Source organism: Radiomyces spectabilis (assembly GCF_025331425.1).
Source record: "Radiomyces spectabilis strain NRRL 2753 chromosome Unknown BYT42scaffold_13, whole genome shotgun sequence".
Lineage (NCBI taxonomy): Eukaryota > Fungi > Mucoromycota > Mucoromycetes > Mucorales > Radiomycetaceae > Radiomyces > Radiomyces spectabilis.
In genome coordinates this window covers 1,082,983-1,105,538 of record NW_026251938.1, presented here as the reverse complement: position 1 = coordinate 1,105,538, position 22,556 = coordinate 1,082,983, and the positions used below count along the sequence as shown (strand labels likewise).

At 43.9% G+C, this 22,556-nt stretch overlaps 8 protein-coding genes across 8 annotated transcripts; 1 reads left to right on the top strand and 7 right to left on the bottom strand.

Annotated features, from left to right (window-relative positions):
* Positions 1-317: 317 nt before the first annotated feature.
* On the top strand, positions 318-3,763 carry BYT42DRAFT_539090 (uncharacterized protein). Its single transcript, XM_051565523.1, has 9 exons — positions 318-345; positions 403-455; positions 553-581; positions 658-790; positions 966-1,120; positions 1,649-1,735; positions 1,829-1,974; positions 2,160-3,030; positions 3,199-3,763. The coding sequence occupies exons 1-9, from the start codon at positions 338-340 to the stop codon at positions 3,493-3,495; spliced, it is 1,779 nt and encodes a 592-aa protein (XP_051419864.1). The 5' UTR covers positions 318-337; the 3' UTR covers positions 3,496-3,763.
* Positions 3,764-4,259: 496 nt separating this feature from the next.
* Positions 4,260-5,234, bottom strand: BYT42DRAFT_595556 (ribosomal protein L24e-domain-containing protein; the record flags this gene model as incomplete). The annotated part of the gene is made up of 4 exons (XM_051570863.1): positions 4,260-4,337; positions 4,422-4,718; positions 5,015-5,072; positions 5,230-5,234. 4 exons carry the CDS (start codon positions 5,232-5,234, stop codon positions 4,260-4,262), a joined length of 438 nt encoding a protein of 145 aa, XP_051419863.1.
* Positions 5,235-5,921: 687 nt separating this feature from the next.
* On the bottom strand, positions 5,922-7,340 carry BYT42DRAFT_585119 (arginase). Its single transcript, XM_051569950.1, has 3 exons — positions 6,896-7,340; positions 6,496-6,834; positions 5,922-6,412 (listed from the first exon to the last, which is right to left on the bottom strand). Exons 1-3 carry the CDS (start codon positions 7,295-7,297, stop codon positions 6,218-6,220), a joined length of 936 nt encoding a protein of 311 aa, XP_051419862.1. The 5' UTR covers positions 7,298-7,340; the 3' UTR covers positions 5,922-6,217.
* Positions 7,341-7,408: 68 nt separating this feature from the next.
* BYT42DRAFT_539083 (Aldehyde/histidinol dehydrogenase) lies at positions 7,409-9,758 on the bottom strand (the record flags this gene model as incomplete). The annotated part of the gene is made up of 12 exons (XM_051565522.1): positions 7,409-7,809; positions 7,887-7,946; positions 8,018-8,073; positions 8,130-8,488; positions 8,558-8,639; positions 8,707-8,936; positions 8,992-9,029; positions 9,103-9,121; positions 9,179-9,201; positions 9,261-9,369; positions 9,429-9,604; positions 9,677-9,758. The coding sequence occupies 12 exons, from the start codon at positions 9,753-9,755 to the stop codon at positions 7,520-7,522; spliced, it is 1,521 nt and encodes a 506-aa protein (XP_051419861.1). The 3' UTR covers positions 7,409-7,519.
* Positions 9,759-10,469: 711 nt separating this feature from the next.
* Positions 10,470-13,164, bottom strand: BYT42DRAFT_116380 (uncharacterized protein). Its single transcript, XM_051562124.1, has 5 exons — positions 12,857-13,164; positions 12,564-12,656; positions 12,182-12,484; positions 10,832-12,076; positions 10,470-10,770 (listed from the first exon to the last, which is right to left on the bottom strand). The coding sequence occupies exons 1-5, from the start codon at positions 13,018-13,020 to the stop codon at positions 10,632-10,634; spliced, it is 1,944 nt and encodes a 647-aa protein (XP_051419860.1). The 5' UTR covers positions 13,021-13,164; the 3' UTR covers positions 10,470-10,631.
* A 382-nt stretch (positions 13,165-13,546) lies between these two features.
* BYT42DRAFT_549275 (uncharacterized protein) lies at positions 13,547-17,762 on the bottom strand (the record flags this gene model as incomplete). Its single annotated transcript, XM_051566063.1, has 2 exons — positions 13,547-16,638; positions 16,709-17,762. The coding sequence occupies 2 exons, from the start codon at positions 17,760-17,762 to the stop codon at positions 13,547-13,549; spliced, it is 4,146 nt and encodes a 1,381-aa protein (XP_051419859.1).
* Positions 17,763-19,511: 1,749 nt separating this feature from the next.
* On the bottom strand, positions 19,512-20,461 carry BYT42DRAFT_600347 (40S ribosomal protein S11). The gene is made up of 3 exons (XM_051570998.1): positions 20,350-20,461; positions 19,930-20,264; positions 19,512-19,683 (listed from the first exon to the last, which is right to left on the bottom strand). Exons 1-3 carry the CDS (start codon positions 20,359-20,361, stop codon positions 19,572-19,574), a joined length of 459 nt encoding a protein of 152 aa, XP_051419858.1. The 5' UTR covers positions 20,362-20,461; the 3' UTR covers positions 19,512-19,571.
* Positions 20,462-21,783: 1,322 nt separating this feature from the next.
* Positions 21,784-22,098, bottom strand: BYT42DRAFT_549273 (uncharacterized protein; the record flags this gene model as incomplete). Its single annotated transcript, XM_051566062.1, has 1 exon — positions 21,784-22,098. One exon carries the CDS (start codon positions 22,096-22,098, stop codon positions 21,784-21,786), a length of 315 nt encoding a protein of 104 aa, XP_051419857.1.
* Positions 22,099-22,556: the final 458 nt, after the last annotated feature.

Sequence of the window (22,556 nt, the reverse complement as noted above, 5' to 3'; positions counted from 1 at the left end):
GCTGCACCCGACCGCTGAAGTTTGATAATAAGGGTCCCAGCTCATATTTCATTGATACTGGTATATTGCGTCTTGCTCTGTCGGCAGCCAACAGATAATAGGAAAAATTTTCGATACAATTTAAGTTGAAAACAGCGATGCTGCTAGAGATGCTGTAGACTGTGAAAAAGAAAAAATATACAACATTCATTCAGCAAAACAGTACAAAAGTGATGGGTTGAATGATCGTTCCAACTCAGCCAAAAATCGGGCCGACAGATCATGCGCTGGCGACAACCGACGAAAAGGCGCTCTTCGAAAAAACAGGTCCACGGCACCTCCTTCTTTTTCTTTGACCATGAATAAGTAAGTGAAAAAAAAGATCTACATTAGCAAGAGAGAGGAGGTACTCATGCAGCCAAGCACAAGCAGGACAGCCATGACGAGCATTAATACACTCTTATCTCAATTAAAAGGTAAAATACAGAGTTCGATAGTTTCATCGGCAAAGAAAAATGGTTGGCCTGTTCTGATGATGGCAATGCAAATGCTAATCTGGTCATTGTTTAATAGAAAACCCTGTGAACTGGGCTTTATTAGCTGTACAGTATCGAGTGAAAACGCTTGAACTTTATATTTATTTATTTTTTGAGCATGTTTAACCCGATGTTTCGTTAGGTTCTCGCTTATGTTGTGCGTTCTTATGCACAGTCGTCTAAAGTGACAGCGATACCAGCTAAACACCCCGAGGTGATGGTGTTCAGGAATTACACTCCGAAAGATTTATTGCCCTTCGACGGACAGCAGGACAGTCGCATTTTCATGGCAGTCAACGGTGGTGTGTACGATGTCACGCGTGGACGAAACTTTTATGGTCCTGGTAAGTGAAAGAGTGATCTCATATTACTATGGCCCAATGTGATGTTCGTTGCGATATAAATTTATGATGACAATATGCGTAGGCGGACCTTATGCTAATTTTGCAGGTCACGATGCTTCTCGCGGTCTGGCCAAAAACTCTTTTGATTTGGATATGATCACTGATCCAAACTTGCCCATCGATAAGCTGGAAGACCTGGCAGCAGACGAATGGGAATCATTGAGAGAATGGGAGCTTCATTTTGCTTCAAAATATTTACTTGTAGGCAAATTGATAGAAAATGAATAATAACGTTCTTCTATATCTCAACCGTGACAGAGTGCAAGCCAAATGAAACGGCAAAGAGATAAAAGGTGATAGGCACATGTGCGTAAGAGGACATCCATAACATGGCAGGATTTAAAGCTACAGCAGCGATAGATAAGGAAAAGGGAAAAAAAAGGTCTTATGACTGTCAAGATGGGAAAATGAAGACTCTTGACTGGACAACGATCCACTGTTTGTTTTGTCAACTGTTATAAAGTTCTTCCATATTTTGTCCCTTTCTTTATTTTTCTTTTCTTCTTTCCTCTTTCGTTTATATTTTTCATCGTTTACTCTTTATCAGTTCAACATCTCTTTTTTTTTTTGTATTCCCTCCACTTTCTGCTTGGATTGCTGTCATCCATGGATTACAGTACTTGCCGCTCTGGTAAGCATGGGTAGCGTAGCGGTTGGCTAATCCAGCTCTCACTCATTCTCTTGACCATGTCATCCTATTGAATTTTCATAATCGAAACAGAAGATAAGAATGGTCGATTCGGTCAACTGCCAGACGAGCTTGTGGTCAAAATTTTGGGTCATCTTCAGGTCCGTGATCTACTCAAAGCAACAGCGGTAAGTGTTAGCGTTCATCGCCCTATGGATTCCTGAGCAAGCCAACGATATTTTTTCTGTATTTTATGAGAAACTCATCTCTGCTTTTGGAAGGTCTGTCAAAAATGGAAGCGATTAGCTTTTGATGGTAGCCTATGGACCAAAATTGATACCGCGCCCTTTTATAAGACGATCCCAGCGGAACACCTCTTACGGCTCGGCATCGCTGCGGGTAGTTTTTTGAAAATAGCTAATTTTAGGTAATCGCGTGTTACATGATGCAACAGTTTGCCCACAGACTCAAAACTTTGTTTTATTTTTTTTGGTTCTTTTTTCATCACCATTTTTTTTTTTTTGTTGGTCGTCTGCTATTGCACCTCTCAACGCCGATTTCTTCACCTCCACTGCTTCCCACTTTTGGCGTAAAATCATGACTTGTCATCAGAGGGTGCATTCAGCTGACAGAGCACGAGTTACGGCAACTGTCAGAGCATTGTCCCAATATTCACACCTTGTGTATTCGAGACTGCAGAGAGCTTTCTACCGCAGGTATCGGTGGTTTTCTTCAAAATAGGAATTTGCGGGTACTCGACATCTCCGGCTTGGATGCTGTCAAAAATTCCACACTACAAACCATTGGACGTTGTTTACCAGAGCTCGAGAAACTTAACCTTGCTTGGTGTCGTGGGATCACCGGGCGAGGATTGCATTTCATTGCCGAGGGATGTCACAACCTGCGTTTCCTCAAACTGAACGGATGTCCGCACCTCGACGAACCAACCATGGCTGTCTTGGGTCAGCAGCTACTCAATCTAACCCACCTGTCGTTTTCTTCATGTACAAGTCTGACCGACGCCGCCCTGCTCGCGTTCTTGCAATCGAGTACCGCTCCCTTGACCCACTTGAGTTTATCCAACTGTGCGCGTCTATCCGATATATCCCTTCGTCACCTTGCTCATCATTGCCCACAGCTGACCCATCTTGAACTGGCGGGCTGTGTTTTGCTGACAGATCAAGGATTTTGTTATCTCGCTTCCAGAATTCGTAGCTTTGTTCATCTCGATTTGGAGGACCTCCAGCAAATTACAGGTTCCACCGTCAAATCCCTCGCCAACCATCAAACCAGGCTTCGCCGTCTTTGTTTATCCAACTGCACGCAAATCACCGACGATGCAATCACTCATCTTGTCTTACACGGCGTATGTACGCAGCTGCACCATCTAGAATTAGACAACTGTATAGTGACCGACGACGTTCTCGATACCATCGCCCGATTTCTCAATAATCAATCCAATCATCGATCAACGGGTGCAAGTGTGGCTATTCCGAACAGCACATCGGATCCACTTCAATCTCCAATATTATCCACGGCGTCATCACCGTCGTCATCGTCTTCTCTCTCCCCCATGTCGGATTCCAGTATCAGTTTCTTTTCATCAACCCCGCCCCTAAGCTCCTCATGTCTTCCCGAGATGCCGTCAGAGACAAAAGAGAATCATCCCCGAACTCTGAGTGTCGAAGTACTGGACTGCTCCAATATCACCGAAGTCGGCGTACGATTGGCATTAGAGAAAGCAGCACCTAATCTGACGATTAAAAGTTTTTACTCCTGGCGTTACGATAGCCAGTCATCAAGTACGACAAGTGACGAAGAAGAGAATCTCGATCATATCCTCGCAGGTAGAAGTCGTCGGTACAATACGGTCGGGAGACACCGGAGACAACGTAGCGGGCAAGCTGCAGGACAGCCCCATGCAGCAGCGAATTGTATCATTCTGTAATTTTTTTTTGTTTTTCATTATCCACATCCTCTTATCAATAGTACTTGCTCATTTGCAATGAACCGAGCTTCATGTGTTCCCCCTCTTTATTATTTTTTTCAGCTGTATATTTAACTCGAAACTTGTATAAAACATTCAATTATCACGATTAGAAAATGAATCATATGACACGATGGATAGGCTACAATGTGGTTTTTCTTTTTCTTTACTCTTGTTCAATGAGCGATATCACGGTGAGTGCCTGGTAATCCTTTTTCCCTTTCCCGTTGCACAGCAGCTATACTGAGATGCTTTCCCTGTCAATGCAGTATGCGAGCACTGTATTATTTTCACTGTGTGAATACAGCTTTGCATGCACGTCTTGCATGTAACACATTGCTTACTATTTTTTATTTACATGATGCACGACAGAAATAATATTTTACACAGTTGAAACGTCAACGGCTTTGCCACCCATGCACTCATGCATCGTTCAATCTCAATGATCTGTTTCTCTCTACCATCCATCCTGTAACGGGCGCCGTACAGCAGACTCAAATCTTTAGCCATCTGGTCGCCAATAAATGAAATACCGTGTGTGCAATTGCGCAGTTCCCCATTTCTAATGAACCATTCAACCACTGACCAAGCAACCCTCCCCATTGTTTATCGTATCCAGTGATCTCTCTGATTGATCTTGCTCGATAGGAATAATTGAACTCTCTTGAGTAAAACTAAATTTATTCATCCGGTAAGTTTCCGGTCATGAAACATCCATCAATCTCTTAGCGGGAGGTGGCGGCAGCCTTGGGAGCGAAACCCTTGGCTTGTTGCTTGCTGACCTTGGCACCCTGAGCAGGACCCTAGATTACCATTCAAATCACCTGTTAATACGAAATTCGAGGTACCGGGGAGGGTGCTCTTTTTAATATATTTCTAGAACTTACACTAGCCTTCTTGGCGGCAGCGGCGGCCTTCTTAGCCTCCTTGGATTTGGCAACAGCGGCTTGACGAGCAGCAGCGCGGGCATCGGGCTTCTGGTTGCGCTTGGCACGGATAGCGTCCCAGGAAGCACCAACGATAGCACGTTCGTGCTTGACGGTGCGACGAGTGCGCTTCTTGGCGATTTCCTCGGTGACACCCTTCTTGTTAAGACGACGGTAGATGACGGTCCATCGGATCTTGCGAGGGTTCAGGCGCTGAAGGAAATAAGACTCGGCCTTGCCATTGATGAACTTGAAAGTCTATTCGAACAGCACAAAGTAAGTCAATCCATTCACCACAATCTATATATTCAATTCCGAAATTCCATGATTCGCGATTATCCTTTGTCCAACTATTCTGCAACGCCATTTTCCCCATTCACATGCCGATAATTTTCATCATCACAACATAGCATGCATGGGAAGCCAACGGTTTGCCCAAACATAATGGCGATAGAAATAAAAATACGTACTCTATAAAATTGAATTCCATCAGCACCCCCGTTTTCCATTCACGTTCTTATTCACGTATGCACGTACCTGCTGTCAAGACGGACGTAGGTCTTACCCTTGGCAGGGTAGATCTTATAGCCAGAGAAAGAGCAAATCTCGAGTCTGTGTGATGGGAACGAATGATGGGTGTAGACGAAGGGGTGACGGAAAGAACGTACGATGAAAGATGCAACGGCCAAGAATAAAACAGTAGGATTACATAGTTAGTATGGATTCGATACAGAATAGATGGATGGATGAATTGTACGATGGATCTTACTTCATGGCGGCTGCTGAACCAAGTTCGCGAAAGGAGGATCCTACACCTGTCTGCAGAATGCCATTGACAATCTGCCCTTCGGTGGGAGACGAATCTTTCCGCCGAACCGAAAATGTGACTTCACTATCCGCAATTTTGCCCAAATTGCACAAAATTTCCCCTCACGAATTTCGGCATTCATCCAGTGTGTCACTTGACGGTTGCTGACGGTGCATTTCACTCATTTTGTCAGTGGATGACAACTGCTCGCTGCTATATTAATACTACAATTTTACGAATATTGCGATTTTCCATTGCCTACAATATCAACATTCTCTCAGCTATTCCTCTGTTAAAAAGAGGCATTATGTGCCAATGAGGCAATGCATCTGCCATCAGATTACTGTGTATGTGACCAGAGTTCCAGCACTTTATTGAGATCTTCCTTCCGCAAGATGGTCATATTGGATAGACGAGGGATTAGTTTGAGTCAATTGCACATATTGACTTTTCATTAGACATGAACTAAGAGGTCCTTCTACTGGACAACGCAGTTTCCCTGATTTGAAAGAGGTTTACGTTTACTATCACTATGACAACTAAAGTCAAATCAGTGCACAGCATTAACGCACATCATATCAGATTGCTGTTTATTCCGTGGTCATAGCTACAATGCAGCAAACTCCGCATACATGATCTGTCAAAGGAACCAACTTTAATTCGTGTTGCTATGGTGCGCATGTGTTTCAAGGTTCAATGTTTGACATCGGAATCTTGAAATCCCGCAAGGATGGAGAATCTGATGGGCGGCAAAATAGAAAAAAAAATCGCTCAAAATGATGATGAGTATCTAAAAACCCGCCACTTCGGGGAAATGGCACAGTTTTGCAATTCATATTTGCGATGTCTATGGCATAATATGTAAACCATTCTATTTGAATACTCCATTAAATACAAAAAAGGGATGGAGTCAATCCATTTCCTAGGGTATAGGTAGGATCTCTTTTTTCTATAGCAACGTTTCGCCGAGACAACAGCGCGCAAGCGAGCATCCGGTTTCAACGGTTTTGAAGACACATTGATCATCCAGAAGAGCAGGATTCACCTCCATGATGTCAGCGGCAACAAGTAGACCAGTCTCGGCCAGACGTTCACAAATGTAATGGCCTTCACGGAATGTCAGACCACCACGAACAGGCGTGCCCTATTTAACAAAAAAAAGAAAAAAAAACGAGAGATGAGCGGGAAAATCATTGAAGAACATGGGCCAATGGTAGTGATACGGACCGTACTGGGTGCTACAGAAGGATCCAGGGCATCAACATCGAAAGACAAGTGGATCGGTCGGTCACGGTTGGGATTCACATGGTCCAAAGCCATTTCCACCACTTTTCCAATACCATACTTGTCTACATGGTGCATCGAGAAAGCCTTGATGTTCAGGTCCTTGATGATTTTTTTTTCAGGGTCGTCCACGTCACGGAGACCAATGTAGACCAATCGATCCGCTTGAAGACATGGTTTCACCCAGCCAAAATCAGGGTGATTCCCAGCAATTCCCGTCAAAAAACTGAGCGGGCAGCCGTGGACATTGCCACTTGCCGAAGTGGCAGGCGTATTGATGTCCTAATACACAAATCAAATAAGAATTGTACTCCTTACAATATCGTTAATGGGTAATCCTTACGGCATGAGCATCCACCCAAATCAAACAGGCATCAGGATAAGCTTCGAACACACCAGACACCGTAGCCAGAGCCGATGAGTGGTCTCCGCCAAGATTCAACAAAAATTTTTTTTCTTTGGCAGCTTGAGCAATCTGCTTGGCAACGTACTGGGTCACGGCCGACACATACTTGGGTTGCTTAAGGTTCAGGACGTCTGGATCTTCCTTGGGACGTAATTCACACAAGTTTTCGTTGGCCTGGTACTCAACACTCCATCCCATTTCCTCCAATTGGTTTGCCAAGCCAAATTCGATGAGCTTCAAGGGTCCGCCTTCAACTCCTTCACGAGGTTGACCACCATTGAATGGAATGCCAATTATCGACACATCTTTGCTCGGCAAGAACTGGTATTGTTCCGTCATGTTTAGCAGATTATGAATTACTTGTTGTGATAACGTAATAGAGGAAAAAGGGAGATTAAAGAATCGATGGGAGGGTCTTTTTTTCATTGCTTTTATTTGATAATCTCTGTGATCGGATGCTTAATGAAATATGGTTAACTGTCCGTCCCAATCAGAGCGTGGTAAAATTGTGAAACCAGATTACAGTGCGCTGTTCATTAACTTGCAGCTGAGGGCATCCAATTAAAGCTTCTTCTTCAACAGGATGGCTACCAAGACGATAAGAATAGCCCCGATCCTCATTGGCCAACGATTCACTTTGTAATAGACCATGGCAGGATGGGTTAGCAAAAACATACGGAGGATCGTGTATGTCTTGGATGTATAGGGAGGATAGCGCAAAGATACAAGCGATTCAAGCCGTTGCTTCTTTTTCATGATCGACCGCTCGTGCGTAAATGTCTTGAATGACTGTTCGCCGTGGTAATTTCCCATACCCGAATTACCGACCCCGCCAAAAGGCAACCCGTACTCTGTCCCACATTCAATGAGTTTTAATTTTTTTTTTTTTTTTTGTCTCTATCAGATGAAGACGGTTGTCCAATTTTACCTGCTTGATGCATAAGCGTATCATTCACACATACACCACCCGACTGAGTCAGTTGCAAGACTGAAAGTATGATAATGATTTTAACTCGAGGTCATCGTCGTCTTTTTTGCTTTTCCCCAATAATAACTTACTTTTGTCCACTGTGCTTTTTTGCTTGGAGAAGATGTAGAGGACCAAAGGTGGCGCGCTATGCAAACAATAATTAAAAGCATGACTTTTTCCAATCCGGTTCTTGCTGCTTACTTTTTGGTCACAACACTAATCGCCTCGTCCACCGTATCGTACAAGACCACTGGCAATATCGGACCAAAAATTTCGGAAGTCATCAAAGCAGAGTCATTGTATTTCACATCTGTCACTACAGTGGGCGCAAAGTAACATGCCTCACGGTCAAACTCGCCACCGATAGCAACTGTGCCCGTTTGTCGATTGTTTAATACATGAGCCATTTGATCCAGATGTCGAACGGATATCATGCGCGCATAGTCTTTTGAGTGCTTGGGATTGTGACCAAACCATTTAGTAATTGTCTTTCGCATAGCACTGACAAATGGATCAAGTAGAGAACGATGAAGAAGCACATAGTCGACCGCAACACAGGTCTACAGTAATTTAAAAGGGAAGCAATACGTTAGATGCAATTCGGGCGTCTTATGCTTGGCAATGGTTACCTGGCCGCCGTTGTAGAATTTACCAAATGCAATACGATTGACTACTGTTTCAATGTTGACCTGAGGGGTGACAATGGCAGGACTGGAAAATTCATGATTAGCTACACATCATAGTAGTAATTCCGGTAGTTCAAGGCAGGATGCATTACGATTTACCACCCAATTCCAGGGTGACAGGCGTCAGGTGCTTGGCTGCTGCTTCCATCACGATTTTTCCTACAGCAGAGTTGCCGGTGTAGAAAATGTGATCAAAGTGTTGCTTCAGCAGTTCCGTGGTTTCCGTCACACCACCATTTACAATGCGATAGAGTGATGAATCCATGTATTTTGGGAACAGTTCCGTGATAAGGGCCGATGTATGCACCGAGATTTCGGATAACTAGCAACGTGTTTAGATATTTTCCGTAGAACAGCATAAAACAAGACTGGTTTACCTTGAGAACAACAGAGTTTCCCGCAGCGATCGCTCCGGCTATTTACAAAGGAAGATCATACATATTAACTGATATGGTCATGAACGATTCAAACAACACATAGGATATTACCTAGAGGCACCAACGCAAGCTGAAAATGAGGCAAATATTAGGTACATTAACCTTCGTTGCCAAAACGATAACTTACCTGCACAGGGTAATTCCAAGTACCTACACAAAAATGAACTTTAGATTTTTTTACTTACAAGAAATGCTTGGCATGCTTTTACCAATTATGCAGACGACACCTAGGGCATCTCTTCGTACCACAAGTTTATCCATGGAATTAAGGATTGAACGAGATTTAACCTTTTCGTCGCGGGCTAATCGATCGATATTCTGTAAAGCATGTTTTCAGTATTCAGCCGAGAAAACATGAAATTAAGGCTCCATCCTACGTCAATGAAATAAATGCACTCTTCCAGTACAGGGCTGATATCGCCGCTAAGCGCTTCGACGCGTGGTTTATTCATATCCTTTGCCAATGCCTCGTAAAACCTTTCTTCATTATCTTTGACCAGTGAATATAAGCGTTCCAGTTGAAACTTTCGCCAAAACAAATCACGAGATTTGCCTATAAAATTCACATATTATGGAGCGTGAGTGACTTTGTACGGCAATAGACAGGGGCCATTCATCGCTTTACCGGTTGTGAACGTTCCTCGAAGGCAACTGACCGAGTCCTCAATCACATCAAATGTAGTATACGTAAGTTGGGCCGCCATAAGTTTGAAAATAGATCAAGGATCGTTTTGGCATTGATTTTTGGGGTAGAATATAAAGTAAAAAGCTACGGTTGCCACGTGAGACGAATGTGAAACTCATGAAATTGAATGTCGTAATACGTTTTTGTCCCAAAAAAATAAGTTACGACTGGTTCAAGCCATTCACAAGTGTGGGGAAACATTTCATTGTGGCAGCTGTGTAGAATATGCATCCATGTCACACCGTGCTCCAAGGATACTTGACCCCACTGTTGTTGCCAGAGTCACTCGGAACCTCTGGCGGACTGGTCGCCAAAACAATGCTTTTTCATACCTTTTATGATGTTGAAACTGCGACATTTGTTCCTTATTTGTGTTGCCACGCTACTTGTTGCGTTTGCCAGGATTTAATTCAACCCTGCCCCATGACATAGTATTTGCCTTGCAAAATCCTATTGTTCTTCTTTACCCTTTAAAAGCAACCTCTTTATCAATTCAGGGGGCTGAGCGCTGGTCATGCTCTGTTCGCTTTGAAAATATTCAAGAGCATAATCCGCCATCATTCATCATATAATTCTGGCTTTTAGTGATTGAATGAGATGACAATCTGCTCATGTCTACATCTTTAGTGACATTCCATGTGCATTGTTCTGTTGATTAGCTATTCCTACTAAAATTCAAGGCCACCATATCATAGTACAGCATCAATACCATAGTGGTGAATTTACTGCTATTGATTACAGGGAAACGAGTGTATAGCGAGATCTGATGAAGATAACGCTGAAATGAGTGAGGGGAATGAAAAAACAAGATGATCGACTACAACATATCTACAATAGCAGCTACTGTCAGTGCATGTCATGTTTTGAAAAATGAAATAGGTTCGTTGATTGGGAATTAATGCGTATCATTGGATGAATGGTGACGACTGTGTGGCTCAAATGGATGCTCGATATAGTGTTGTCTTGCTTGTGACACTTGTTGATTGCGATAATGCCAATCTTGGTATGAAGAAGAATGGCCCGGTGAAGGTAAACTACGCATTAGAGTGAGTCGCGTTTCCCAACATCGTTTTTTATGACAAACAAATTATTTACCTGTGACTCGTCGTGAGCGTACGATGAGAATCAAGCAAAGGATATGGTGGAATCGAGTCCGTATTGGTATGAGGCTGATTGGAATAAGGGGCCATGGATGGATGTTCATATAAATGAACATTGGTTGATAGCGTTGAATCGCCATGCAAATAAGGGGACATACGAGAATGTGCACCATCGCTACTGCCGTGACTGGGATGGGAGGCTACGCGTATACGTGACCAACGATCATGCAAAGACGGCGCATTCAATTGCTCCAACGGTAAATACATGGAGAACTCGGACGGTTTCGAAGGCGCCTGACCGTTGCCATGCAACGTAGTGTACAAGTAGGGATCTGAGGCCGATGTTTCCGTTCGTTGGCGGCTATTGGGAGCTCCAGACGAATATCGCTGATGGTATGATTTATACCCTGTGGAGGAAGCATCCCGTGCGTGTGTGGAATCGATGACTGACTTTTCGGGTTCCGAAGGACCAAATGGTGAGTTCAAATAAGGTTGTCTTTCCGGTTCCGAAGGTGCAAACGGCGAGTTCAAAGGAGCATGGTATCCCAAATCGGAATATTCCACGGCGGGTAATGGAGTGGAAGATTTGACCACCATCGACGGCGGTCGGGGAGAAAGCATGGATGAGATCGGGTGGTTGTTACGTTGTTTCTTTTGCGGCGCAGGCGTTGCGTCGGGAGTAGACCGGTTGGCGCTGTCAGCATAGTGTCCGGGACTCCGTCCTCGAACCACAAGCTGCGACGATGTAATAGAGGCCACTTCCACCAGTCGCTCATCGTCCAGTTTTGCATACAGCTTCACCACCAGGACAAAGTATTGCTGTGCAGCTCGACGTTTACCATTATTTGCCGTAGCTGATTTGAATTGGATACGTTCAAAAGTGACAATCGATTGACTTGCACCGACGGTGCTAAAGGCGAGATCCCCACCCGGACGAATCGTTCTCAGCTCAGGCAGTTGCTGGGGTCCCTTGTCCCGTTTCACAGTATGCTGAATCAAGGTAATCGCTTTTTCACTGTCAGCTAACCGAGCGGAAATGCCCACTACAAAGTGTTGAAATTCATGGAAGGTGCCGTCTTCTTTGATAACACAGGGCAGATCCTGGCCGTCGTACAAGGCATCGATGCCTTGCAATATAAAGGACGTACTGATCTGAAAGTAATTGCGACGATAGCAAGTCCAGTCATCGTCGGCCAGAAAGAAACCTTTTTCAATTTTGCCTTTGAGTGTCAAATCCAATCTACCAAAAAAGAAAGGTGAATACGATTTAAAAACCTTGACAATGATCACCAGCAGGATTGTCTCTGGCGGATCTCCAAAGTTAAAAACAAGAGCAGGTCCTTACACGGATTGACGATCTCTCCAGTAGATATTTCCTTTATACTTGGTAGCACCAAATAAAGGACCAGCGACGGGGTCGCTATCAAAAGGATTGCGTTTTCTTCGAGACGAGGTGGACCGAGCTTGTCTGGATTTCGCTTCTGGTGGTTTGATTGGTTCCTCGTTAGGCTTACTTGTGATGTCATGTTCTGGTGCTGGATCAGTGGAGGTTTCAGGCACTTGGGCACGAAGATGAGATGGTGAAGGATAGTCTGAAAGAGAGCCATCAGTCGTAGGTTGTGGAGTAGTGGGCTGAGACATGGAGAAACTAGAAAGGGAAGGTTAAACAAAAAGCAAAAAGAGAGACCATGTGAAACGCAACACAAGAAAAATAAGGGAGGATTTACCTTGTGTACGACCTAATCGGAGAGAAATCGGATTTGACAGTTGGTGGACGAGGCGGCATACAGTCAGACCGGCTTGAATGCGCGTGAGGATTACTGTAATAAACAAGTGTAATAAAACAGAGAAAGGGATGGTTACAAAATTGGTTGCTTTGGTTGCTGATTTGTCTTTTTCGGGATCCCTAATTCTCTTTTCTTTTTATGCGCACGACTCCTCCAAATTTAAACTACTGATCTTTTTTTTTTGTGTCTCCTTATCTATTTCAATATAAAGAAAATACGCATCAATGACATACATATCAAAATATTGCGTGCCATAGTTGGCCGGTGGGTTCAACGATAAAGGAGGTGATTGGGCTGGGGCATGATGCGCGAGCCATGACGAAGGCGATCCCGGAGAAGGATGGACAGCATGGGGAATCAGCGTTAGTGGTGAACGAAGGTGGGGTGACTGCGCCATATATGGAGTAACTTTTTTTTTTTCGAGGAACACTCCCTTTCGTGCACGTTCACACAATATGAAAAAAATGCGGGTGTTAAGATACCAAAATAAAAATGATAAAAATCAAGGCGCAAAACGATCAGAAAATGCGGTCCCGTCTTGATGTCGATTGGGGAAACAGGGAGACGCAAAAAAAAAAAAAAATTACACAGGACCTTAAATTTCGTTCACAGTCCGCACAGTCCAATCACATCTGTTTTGGATTGTTTCTCAGAGACCATTCCGCTGCATCTTGTGTCTACAAAAACCAGATAAGGAACATCATAGAGTGACTGAAAGCGAGAGAAGCAGGCTATTTTGTACAGTAAGTGTGTGCTTACATACATACATTCAATGCAGTCAAGGAAAGGGCTCCGGTAGGTCGTTCAGTTGAGGGAAATAAAAAAAATGATCTGACAGTCTAAAGTTTATGGAACATCCATGGTTTCTTTTTCTGGATCGGGTATTATGAACATTATTTATTAGAGTTTACTAGTTGAAAGTATTAACGTTTTGTGCACATATCATTTACAATGGTGGCGGGTGTCATGGAAAAGGCCAATTGGTTGCCATTGTTATCGACGGCGATATAATGATCGCCATCCTTGTAACCGGCTTTGTATTTTGTCGAGGAAGAAGTGGAGATGCTACCTGAGCGAGATCTTCCCGTTTCGGACCTTGATCTTGTGTCGATGAAACCTTCTTCAATCGAACCTACAATCGCGGTTTCCGAGTCCCAACACATACTCTTTTTCACAAAGCCGTGATCCAGCAAAGCATGATCACGCAAAAATTGGGACAGTTCTGTCCATCCTCCGCCGACACGGACCATCACCATGCGACTGGGCAAAATTCGACAGTAGACCAGTTTGCCTCCAAACAGATAACGTCCGACTTCGCCCGGAATCATCTCCAGTTTTACCTTGTACGGAACCTTGTTGACGATTCTTCCAATCTCCATGTCCAGATCATTCTTTGGATCGGCAACATACGCATTGGGTCGTGCACACGGAGGGACGGGGGGCAACATGGAACTACTGGTACGACGCATAATCGGAGACGATTTGGTCGAGTTGATCTGGTACTTGCTCAATAAGGAAAAACCCGCGGGTTTGTGCGTAGGCAACGACACCTTTCTGCTACGCTGTCGGTCCTCACTCACGGATTTCGATTTTCGCTCGGATCTTCTCAGCGTGGTCAACAGGTCGGTCAAACGGTCTATTTGCTCCTTGGCAGCCGTTGCAATAGCACGATTAGCAGTTATATCTTGGCGACGGTCTTCCCGTACAGGGTAAGGCAAAGTGTCAGCACCGCTGATCAAGAGATCTAGTTCCTGACGATAGCTTCGTATGCGTTCCTTTTTTTCCAGCTTGCTGCACGTTGCAAAGGCTTCCTTGTGATTCTGACCAGTTGTTTCTAGCGGTAACGCTTGTTTCATCCACTCAATTACATTGTCTCGTTGATTGAGGACCTTGTCCGCGAATGCAATCTGCTGATCCACTTTTGTCATGAACGCTTCCAGTTCGGCTTTTCGTCGGAACGCGTAGGTCAAGGGAAATTGTTCAGGATCTACTGCGGCCTGCAATGCTAATAATGCTTCTTCATGTTGAGCCGCCATTCGCTTCTGAGACAGCGTTTCGTTCTGCAAGATATCGAGATACAGTCGTAGCATGTCTTGGACATTGTCATGACTAATACCTGTAGATGGTTGCCATCGCGCTCGATCACGAATGAAATCCTCCAATTTTCGAAGAGTGATGCCGCATAGATCCAAAAGCTTGCCAAGACTACATTCCAAGTGTGTACGATCCTTGACAAAGGCAATCCCGGCACCACTGCGCGATACATTTCCTTGCAGATTCTGAAAGGAAGATACCATGTGTTGCTGTCCCTGCACGGCATTCAAAGGCAACCCATAAGCGACCCGTCGGTACGCGGATTCCATGGAGGCAAACATCTCGCTGATCTGTTGAATTTGGCCAGCAATCTCTTCTAACAACTGCTCCATCGTCAATAGATCCTCTGACAGTGATGCAACGGCCTCTTCCGTGACCGCATCAGCACCGAATAAAATCGCATGATAGCGCTTTTCCCACGCGGTCCATTGGCCAATCAAGCATTGCAGGGCATGGTCCGTTTCGATTTGATGCTTGGTCCAGCGCACACGCGTCGCATAGGCTGCAAGCTTCTCGACATGATCGCTAATCAATAAGGATGACTGGTTCGCATTCTCTTGCAATTGTCCCATGGACTCTGGCCCTGTGTATTCCACCGAAATCAGTCTCGCTAGCAGATCATTCAATTCATATCCTGTCAATTCGTGATCGGCGTTGCAATGGTCCAACATGTTCTGAAGCTCGTCGTTCGACAAAAGATAGGACGGATTGGACAGCTTTTGATCTTCCGCTTGAATACGTTCTGTGGCTCTTTCAAGTCGATCTAGGAGATGACGAATATCCGCACTACAACGTGCGGTTTCGGCCTGCAAGTGTTGCGCGTGCATAGTTTGCGTACGGTTCAGAGATTGGCTTAGGTCGAGCAGTCGGTGATATTGCTCGAGCAAGTACGACTGTAGCTCATTGACAGCAGAGTCGTCTTTTTTCATGACAAAGGCATGTTGCGGCCATCGGGGATAATCGATCGCCTGGTAACTATCCCAGGCAACTGACAAGTACCGATCAAAATAGGAAATCAGTGCTTCAAAGCTCGCTAGAATGGAGGGTGGGATTTTCAGAGGCGATTGCAGTTCGAATAGAACATGGGAACCGAATACTTCTGCCTTGGATACCGAGGCCAGGTACTCTGCAACAGCGGCTCGCTGATCCAGCAATGCTTGCGTGAAACCAAGCAACTGATTCAGAGAGGCCACGTCTTGCTCGAGGGCATATCGTCTCTGTCGAATAAGCGTGGTGACAGTGGCGTCTCTGTCGGCAATCTGTTTGATAAGAGATCGAGCAGCATCTGTCACTGATATTATTTCCGAATGGCTGTAACTGGATACGCTTTGCTGCATACTGCTAAAAGTATCTTGGAGACCGAGTATCAGTCTCACTGGAGCCTTGCATTGCGCCTTTTCCATAGCAAATTCTCGGATGGTTTCCATCATTTGGTGAATCCATTGACATGCAGCCTTGTAAGAGATATCCCATCGTCTCCTCTTATCAATCAGTTCCAGTTCAACTTTTTGCTGATCTAAAAGGATCTCCAATCGCGATAGTTCATCATTCATTCTCGTCATATCAGCCTTCAACAACTGCAGATCGTCACTCGAGGATAAGGATAGTTTGTCGATCGATTCGGTAACGTGTTTTAATCGCGTGTTCTTGAAGAGATTGAGAAGCAACTGTTGCGATTCAAGGAGTTTTTGCGAGGCTAGGCAATCTGCTTCGGTGAACATGCAACGAATATGAATGTGCAACCTATCCACGGCGGAAATGCGTGCTTTGACCCATTTTCGCAGACGAAGTGCGTCTTTTGCTGTTTGCTGAATTGCCGTTTGGCGTTCGATTGCACTTTGACTTTTGATGAGCGTTTGATTCATACGATTATCGAGAATGCGTAATTTTTCGACAGAGGTAGCAGGTAAAATGTTTTCAACTGTTGGATACACATGAGTAAAAATTTGGCATGGGATTGGCGCTGCAGGAATAAGAAAAGCAAGACATACCTGAAGTTTTATTTTGTACAAATTCGGCAATCTGATGCTGAATAGGGCTTGTTTGAGTCATCAAAGTCTGGATGGTATCATGATCATAATGAGCGGCTGATGACAAGGTCTGGTTTATACAGTCGTCTTCTTGCTCCAGTTGGTTTGCCTGTTCAGTCAATCGGATCATCGTGTATTTTTGCTCGGTCTGATGATGTGCAACGTGTCTAGCTGCAGTGATTTCATTGACGGCAGTTGTAATATTGATGTGGCGAGCCGTCATTTGTAAGGTTAGCTCCCTGTCAGTGGAGTAATCACGTATTTCTTGGTAGCTGACTTTAACAGTATTGTCTAATTTTTGAAATATTGCCCATTCCTCGTTGTCCAAGCATGCATTGACTTTGATATTTTCCATGGACCGAGTTATTTGGTTCGCTTGCGAATCAAATTTCATTTCCAGAGAGTGTACATGATCTACGTGTAGCTGGTGATGTAATTGATGGCGAAAACGGTCGAGATGGGCGAGCACTGTCCACAATGCATCAATGACGAAATCCAGGGTGGAACGACCGGTAATGATACGGCGAAATTCCATCAGTATATCTCCTTCTCGACTCTCAAAGTCAAAAAATGCTTGTTGCACGTTGTTGATTTCTACATGCGACGTATTTCGGCCAAGGCATTCGGTGTGATGGTCGATCCATTGTTGGAGACGGTTTGCATTTTCAAGATGTTGCCTGGCCTGCGTCAAACTAGTATGGTTTTGCATGAGCCAAATATAATCGGGCCCGTAGGATACGTTCGGTAAGAGGATTTCCAATTTGTGAATGACAGAAGTGGTGGCTTTGAGTTGATCTTCAATGGTGATATTATTGTATCGAATTCGTGCAAGGTCAACACCTAGCCGCGTTAATTTCTGTGATAGGGATGATCCCTGCAATCGATCAACGGCTGGAGAATAGGATGCATCGCCCTGCGAGCATGCGGATAAGGCGTCGTGATGATCGCGAGTTTCAAAGTCGTCGTCAGTGTCCAGAACAGAGGAAGTGCTACTATTTTCCGAGGAGGAGGTCATGGTCGAAGAAGAAGGTCGAGTTTGGGCCAAGTAAGGCCTTACAGTCTCAACTTGCAAGCATCGTTTTCCGTGAATTACGGATGAAAAAGTGTCGACGTCAAAGGACGCAAGCTGGACCATGAAGTGAGAGAAAAAATAGAAGATAGGAAATAATAAAGGATGGAAGGATTGTTGTGAAAAGAAGGGTTCAAAAAGAAAGGAGGAGACAGGATGTGGGGTTAAAGATACTGCACCCAGAAAAAGTAAATGAAGGTAGGAAGGTTAGAAAGAGAAAAAAAAAAAAAGATGGGGAAAGACCAGCCAGCTGCAATCATCCTGGAAACAATAAGGGAAACAGATGTCTCAACTCCTTTTTGGTGAAGGAGTGGACTTACCAAAAATAGAACAGCACCTGGCCTGATACTCGTTATACACGTACATTAACTCATCATTCGCAATTTATTGAACTGTTGTCTGTTGGGCGTCATGTAGCCCCATTTTCATACAAGCAAATACATCAGTAACCTATTTAACCAGTGATCTTTGAACTTGCTTATTCATTACTGCAATACTTGTTTCATGTTGATCCCTTGGACGGCCCATAATGCAATAGTGATTGCAAGTCTATTTTGGGTGCGGCATTTCAAAACACCGCTATGATCATGGCAACGTGGCTAATTATCACCAATGACTATTCTTATTCCATCCGATGGTTGCAAATTGTAATACATGATAGATCGTACGTTAAGAATTTCTACCAAAATCATCATTACATGAAAAAATAACACGAATGCGAACCAAGCAACTGAGAAGCCACTGAACCTTGTTCAATGATGCTAAGCGCAGTAAGTATAACCTGTCGACAACGGGATATGCAGCGTCGCGTCAAGGGCACTTGTACATCAAGGCGAAATAATTCACCCATACGCGTTTCATTTTCAGAATTTAAGGTTATGGTGCAGACCGCAGTGGTCCTAAATTAGATAATTTGGATCAAGGATGTTATCGAAAGATTTCCTCCACCCAAGCCTCTATTTACAAAAGAAAAGAAATCTGTTGTTGTACACGCTATCATCGAATTCTACACAACACCGTTGTGCTTTCTATTCACATGGAAGGCAGTCAAGTGGCTGTCAAAAACGTAGCGCGATCATCATTTCATACACGCCGAGCTCAGATGCGAAGAAATGCCTTGAATTGACATTTTTTTAATAGCTTTGAATGTATTGGTCTAGTGGCATGAGAGTTAACGCTGTAAACATGACGAGATGATAAGTTGGTGAATGGTAATGGATTGAAAATGAAGCGGAGAATCAATTCCAAATTAAGCCTTTGCTGAGGCTCTGCTGGTGTGGAAACCGAACCTTTTCGAATAAGCACGATCAAAACAGCAAAGAAAAAAAAACAAGGTAACACAAACAAAGCGTTCCTGTTCTCTTGGTTTCGAGGATTATTTGTCCAGATTGCCCTGTACAGCAGAAGTCCTTGCCTGAACAATGCGCCAAAGCAAAACTCGACCACAACTACACAAGCCACATTGTAGTGTTCTGCGCTGATTGATGTCATATGGGACGGCCCGCCAAATGTGGGTTTTTACCACTCCCATTAAGGAACTTGTGAATACGTTATTTCAAATGCTTTGGCTTTTTAAAACGAACGGCCAAGCCAAGCCTCACATCGATTGACACAATCGATATTGAACATCAATCAAAAAAAGTCACGCACGCAGGATAATGCGTTGACGCAAGGAGTAAACGAGAAATAAGATGTATGGATCAATCTACTTTTTATTGAATATCCACAAATGTGTCATTTCCAACTAAAAGAGACTTAGAACTTCTGGAAGGCCTTGCTGGTGCTCTTAGCCTTCTGGACCTTGAGCACGTTGAAGCGGACAGTCTTGGAGAGGGGACGGCACTGACCGATGGTAACGATGTCACCGCTAAGTAAAACAAAGAAGAGGAAAAAGAAAAATAGAAACGTTAGCAAAACGAACATGGATGTCAAAGGCTTGGTAGGCCGTCACTCTACCAACTACCTCGTCCGTAAAAAAGGTGAAGGAAGCTGTGTGACAATCCTTGGACTGTCAAAGCCACAGTTTCCCCACAACGATTGCTTTCATACTTTTTCCAATTGGAAAAAGTATAAACCGCAATCAAAGAGATGACGATTTTTCTGGGATACATACCTCTCAACAGCCAAGTTATCGAAAGCAGGGGACAAGTGAGCAGAGATGTTCTTGTGACGCTTTTCGTAACGGTTGTACTTGGGAACGTAGTGAAGGTAATCACGACGGAGGACGATGGTGCGCTTCATCTTGTTGGAGACAACAACACCAGTCAAGATACGACCCTGGATGTTGACTTCACCAACCCAAGGGCACTTCTTGTCGATGTAGGTACCGAACTTGGCCTCCTTAGGAGTCTTGAAGCCGTTACCGACATCCTTGTACCAACGCTGGGTGCGCTTCTGGATCTTGGAGTTTTGGAAAATACCAACTTGCTTCTGGAAGGCCTTCTCGGTCTATAGTTCGTAAAGAAATTAATGGGTAAGTTTTGATCCATCCACACAACATTGGCTTTTTTTCCCTTTAGTAGCAAATACGTACTTGTTCAGACATGGTCGATTGGAGGAAAGAGGAAGAACACAGTGGCTGCCGCGCCCGTCTCGATTTTTACAACTGAAAGCGAAAAATTTTCATGAGCGTCACAAAAAAAACCTGTACTGATGATTGGGCTACATTTAAACACAGACGCAAGCCACAGTTATTGTGCTCTCCTTTCCTGGTTGTTTGCCATTTGTCCTGAACACGGCACCAGAATAAATTGAGTGGTTCTTCCTCAACCTGTTAAAAGCACGTTGTAGTCTGCTGCAGAGACTAATCGGTTTATACAAAATAAAATTGATGGAATTGTTCAAGAGAATTGGCTTAGGCGAAAAGTTCACAGACTCTGTTGCACTCACTGAACGCTTGCATAAGTTCGGTTGATATGATAGCAGTGCTCTGAGCGAAGCATAGGACATGAGTCTGCAAATTTTTTTGGCATTGTCAGCAAAAAGCTAATCTATCGACGCGTGGATGAGCAAAAAATGTTTGGCTGACTAATTTACTGCAAATAAGGAAAGGTGGATGTTATCATATTTGAAAATTTAATAGGTTTCATAAACCAGAGATGAACATGGATGGGACAGGTTAATAACCAATTATCGATATTAAATGACGCAATGGTTCTTGGCAATGGTTATGACGTGTGGGATTTACATGAAAGAGTGCAAATGAAAAAAGATTGTCCATGTAGCTTGATTACTCTACAGATGGGCTGTATGCAACATCGGCATCCAGAACCGAGTTTCTTTTTGTGGAGGATCGTCCATGTCCTATGCCAGGGGTGTGCATGGACTTGATCAATAAGTTGCAGCTTCAAGCCCAATTTCCACGTGGCGATTTTATTTATCTGTCACAACTGCAAGTTTACACCGCTATCCCACATGATAAAGGAGAAAAGGGAAAAAAATCGCCATATCAGACGTTGTCGCCGTCAAGGATCTCAGGGGTGACTGCATTGATAATCTTTAGATTCCTATTCAAATGATAAGGAAGATCCTCAATTGACAATTGCAAATTACCCGTATTAAAGCAATTGTTTGTTGACGTTATTGATGAGACACATACGGACATCAAGAAGCATCATTGCCATTTAGCTTCATGTGCGATTTAGACTGCTCTAGTCAACGAACGTTTTTTTTTTCTATTATATGAGATCATCATTTGTCATCGATTCAGAAACAAACATGCTGATCACTGCACTGTTGATCGTGTTATTGTGCAGCCGAAGCCGATAGTTCAAGGTTCCGCTCTTTCTCAACCCGGATTACATACATTTTTGTGCAAGTTCTTTGCATTTATTTGCAATGATTCAATGGAGGCGATATATACGGATATGATATGAATAAAAAAAAGTGAATATACAATTGAGAGAATAAATATGAAAAGGTAATATGGACAGAAGAGATGATTATGTACAAAAAGATTACGGCATGGTTATATCATGGTACCATCAATTTCATAAGTGTGGATTATTTTGCGATCGGCCGTACGGACACGTACTCGCCAATTGCCATTGGGCATCCTTAGATAAAAGATGGAATAGCCATCGTTGCCAGCGGTCGACGGGTAACGCTTGTCCATTGAAGGTATGGAAGAATTGGTCGTGCTATCAGGCGAACCAGGCACACTGAAGCATCGATCACTGCTGTGGCCGGAGCTGTTGCTGGTCGCTGTTTCGATGCGCGAGAGTTCCGACGCATTGGAAGGAATTGCCAAAGTGAGATTCGGTTTCTGTTTCTTGGAGGTCATTTGGGAAAGTAAGGTTTTACAGCGTATCAAGGTAGGTTTGGCAGACAGCAGAACGGAAGAGCAACGCTTAGTGGGGAAATCGATCATATCTTTGTTTTTGGAAGAAAAGTGGATAACGAGTGAAAAAAGGAGAGACAGGGAGATGTGTGTTCTTATATTGAGTCTTTTTTTTTGGGCTAGGATGCGCAGCCATTCCCAAAAAGGCAATGAAAGGAAGCTGCGGCGGCTCATTGAGCTATTGCCGGCTGCGCATCCCATAAGCCATCCGGGAATATTGTATTGTTTGAAGGCTGATACCAATAAGCCCCTCTTTGGAGAGAAATAATTACATTTCTTCAGCGAGAATGTTTGATCTTGGCAGCATTGATGGTGCCTTGTTACGATTATGCAAGCATTTGATCTCCTCGGTGCTGGGTTTATTAGCAAATTCAAGCTCGCATGACGCGATGAGGAAATCA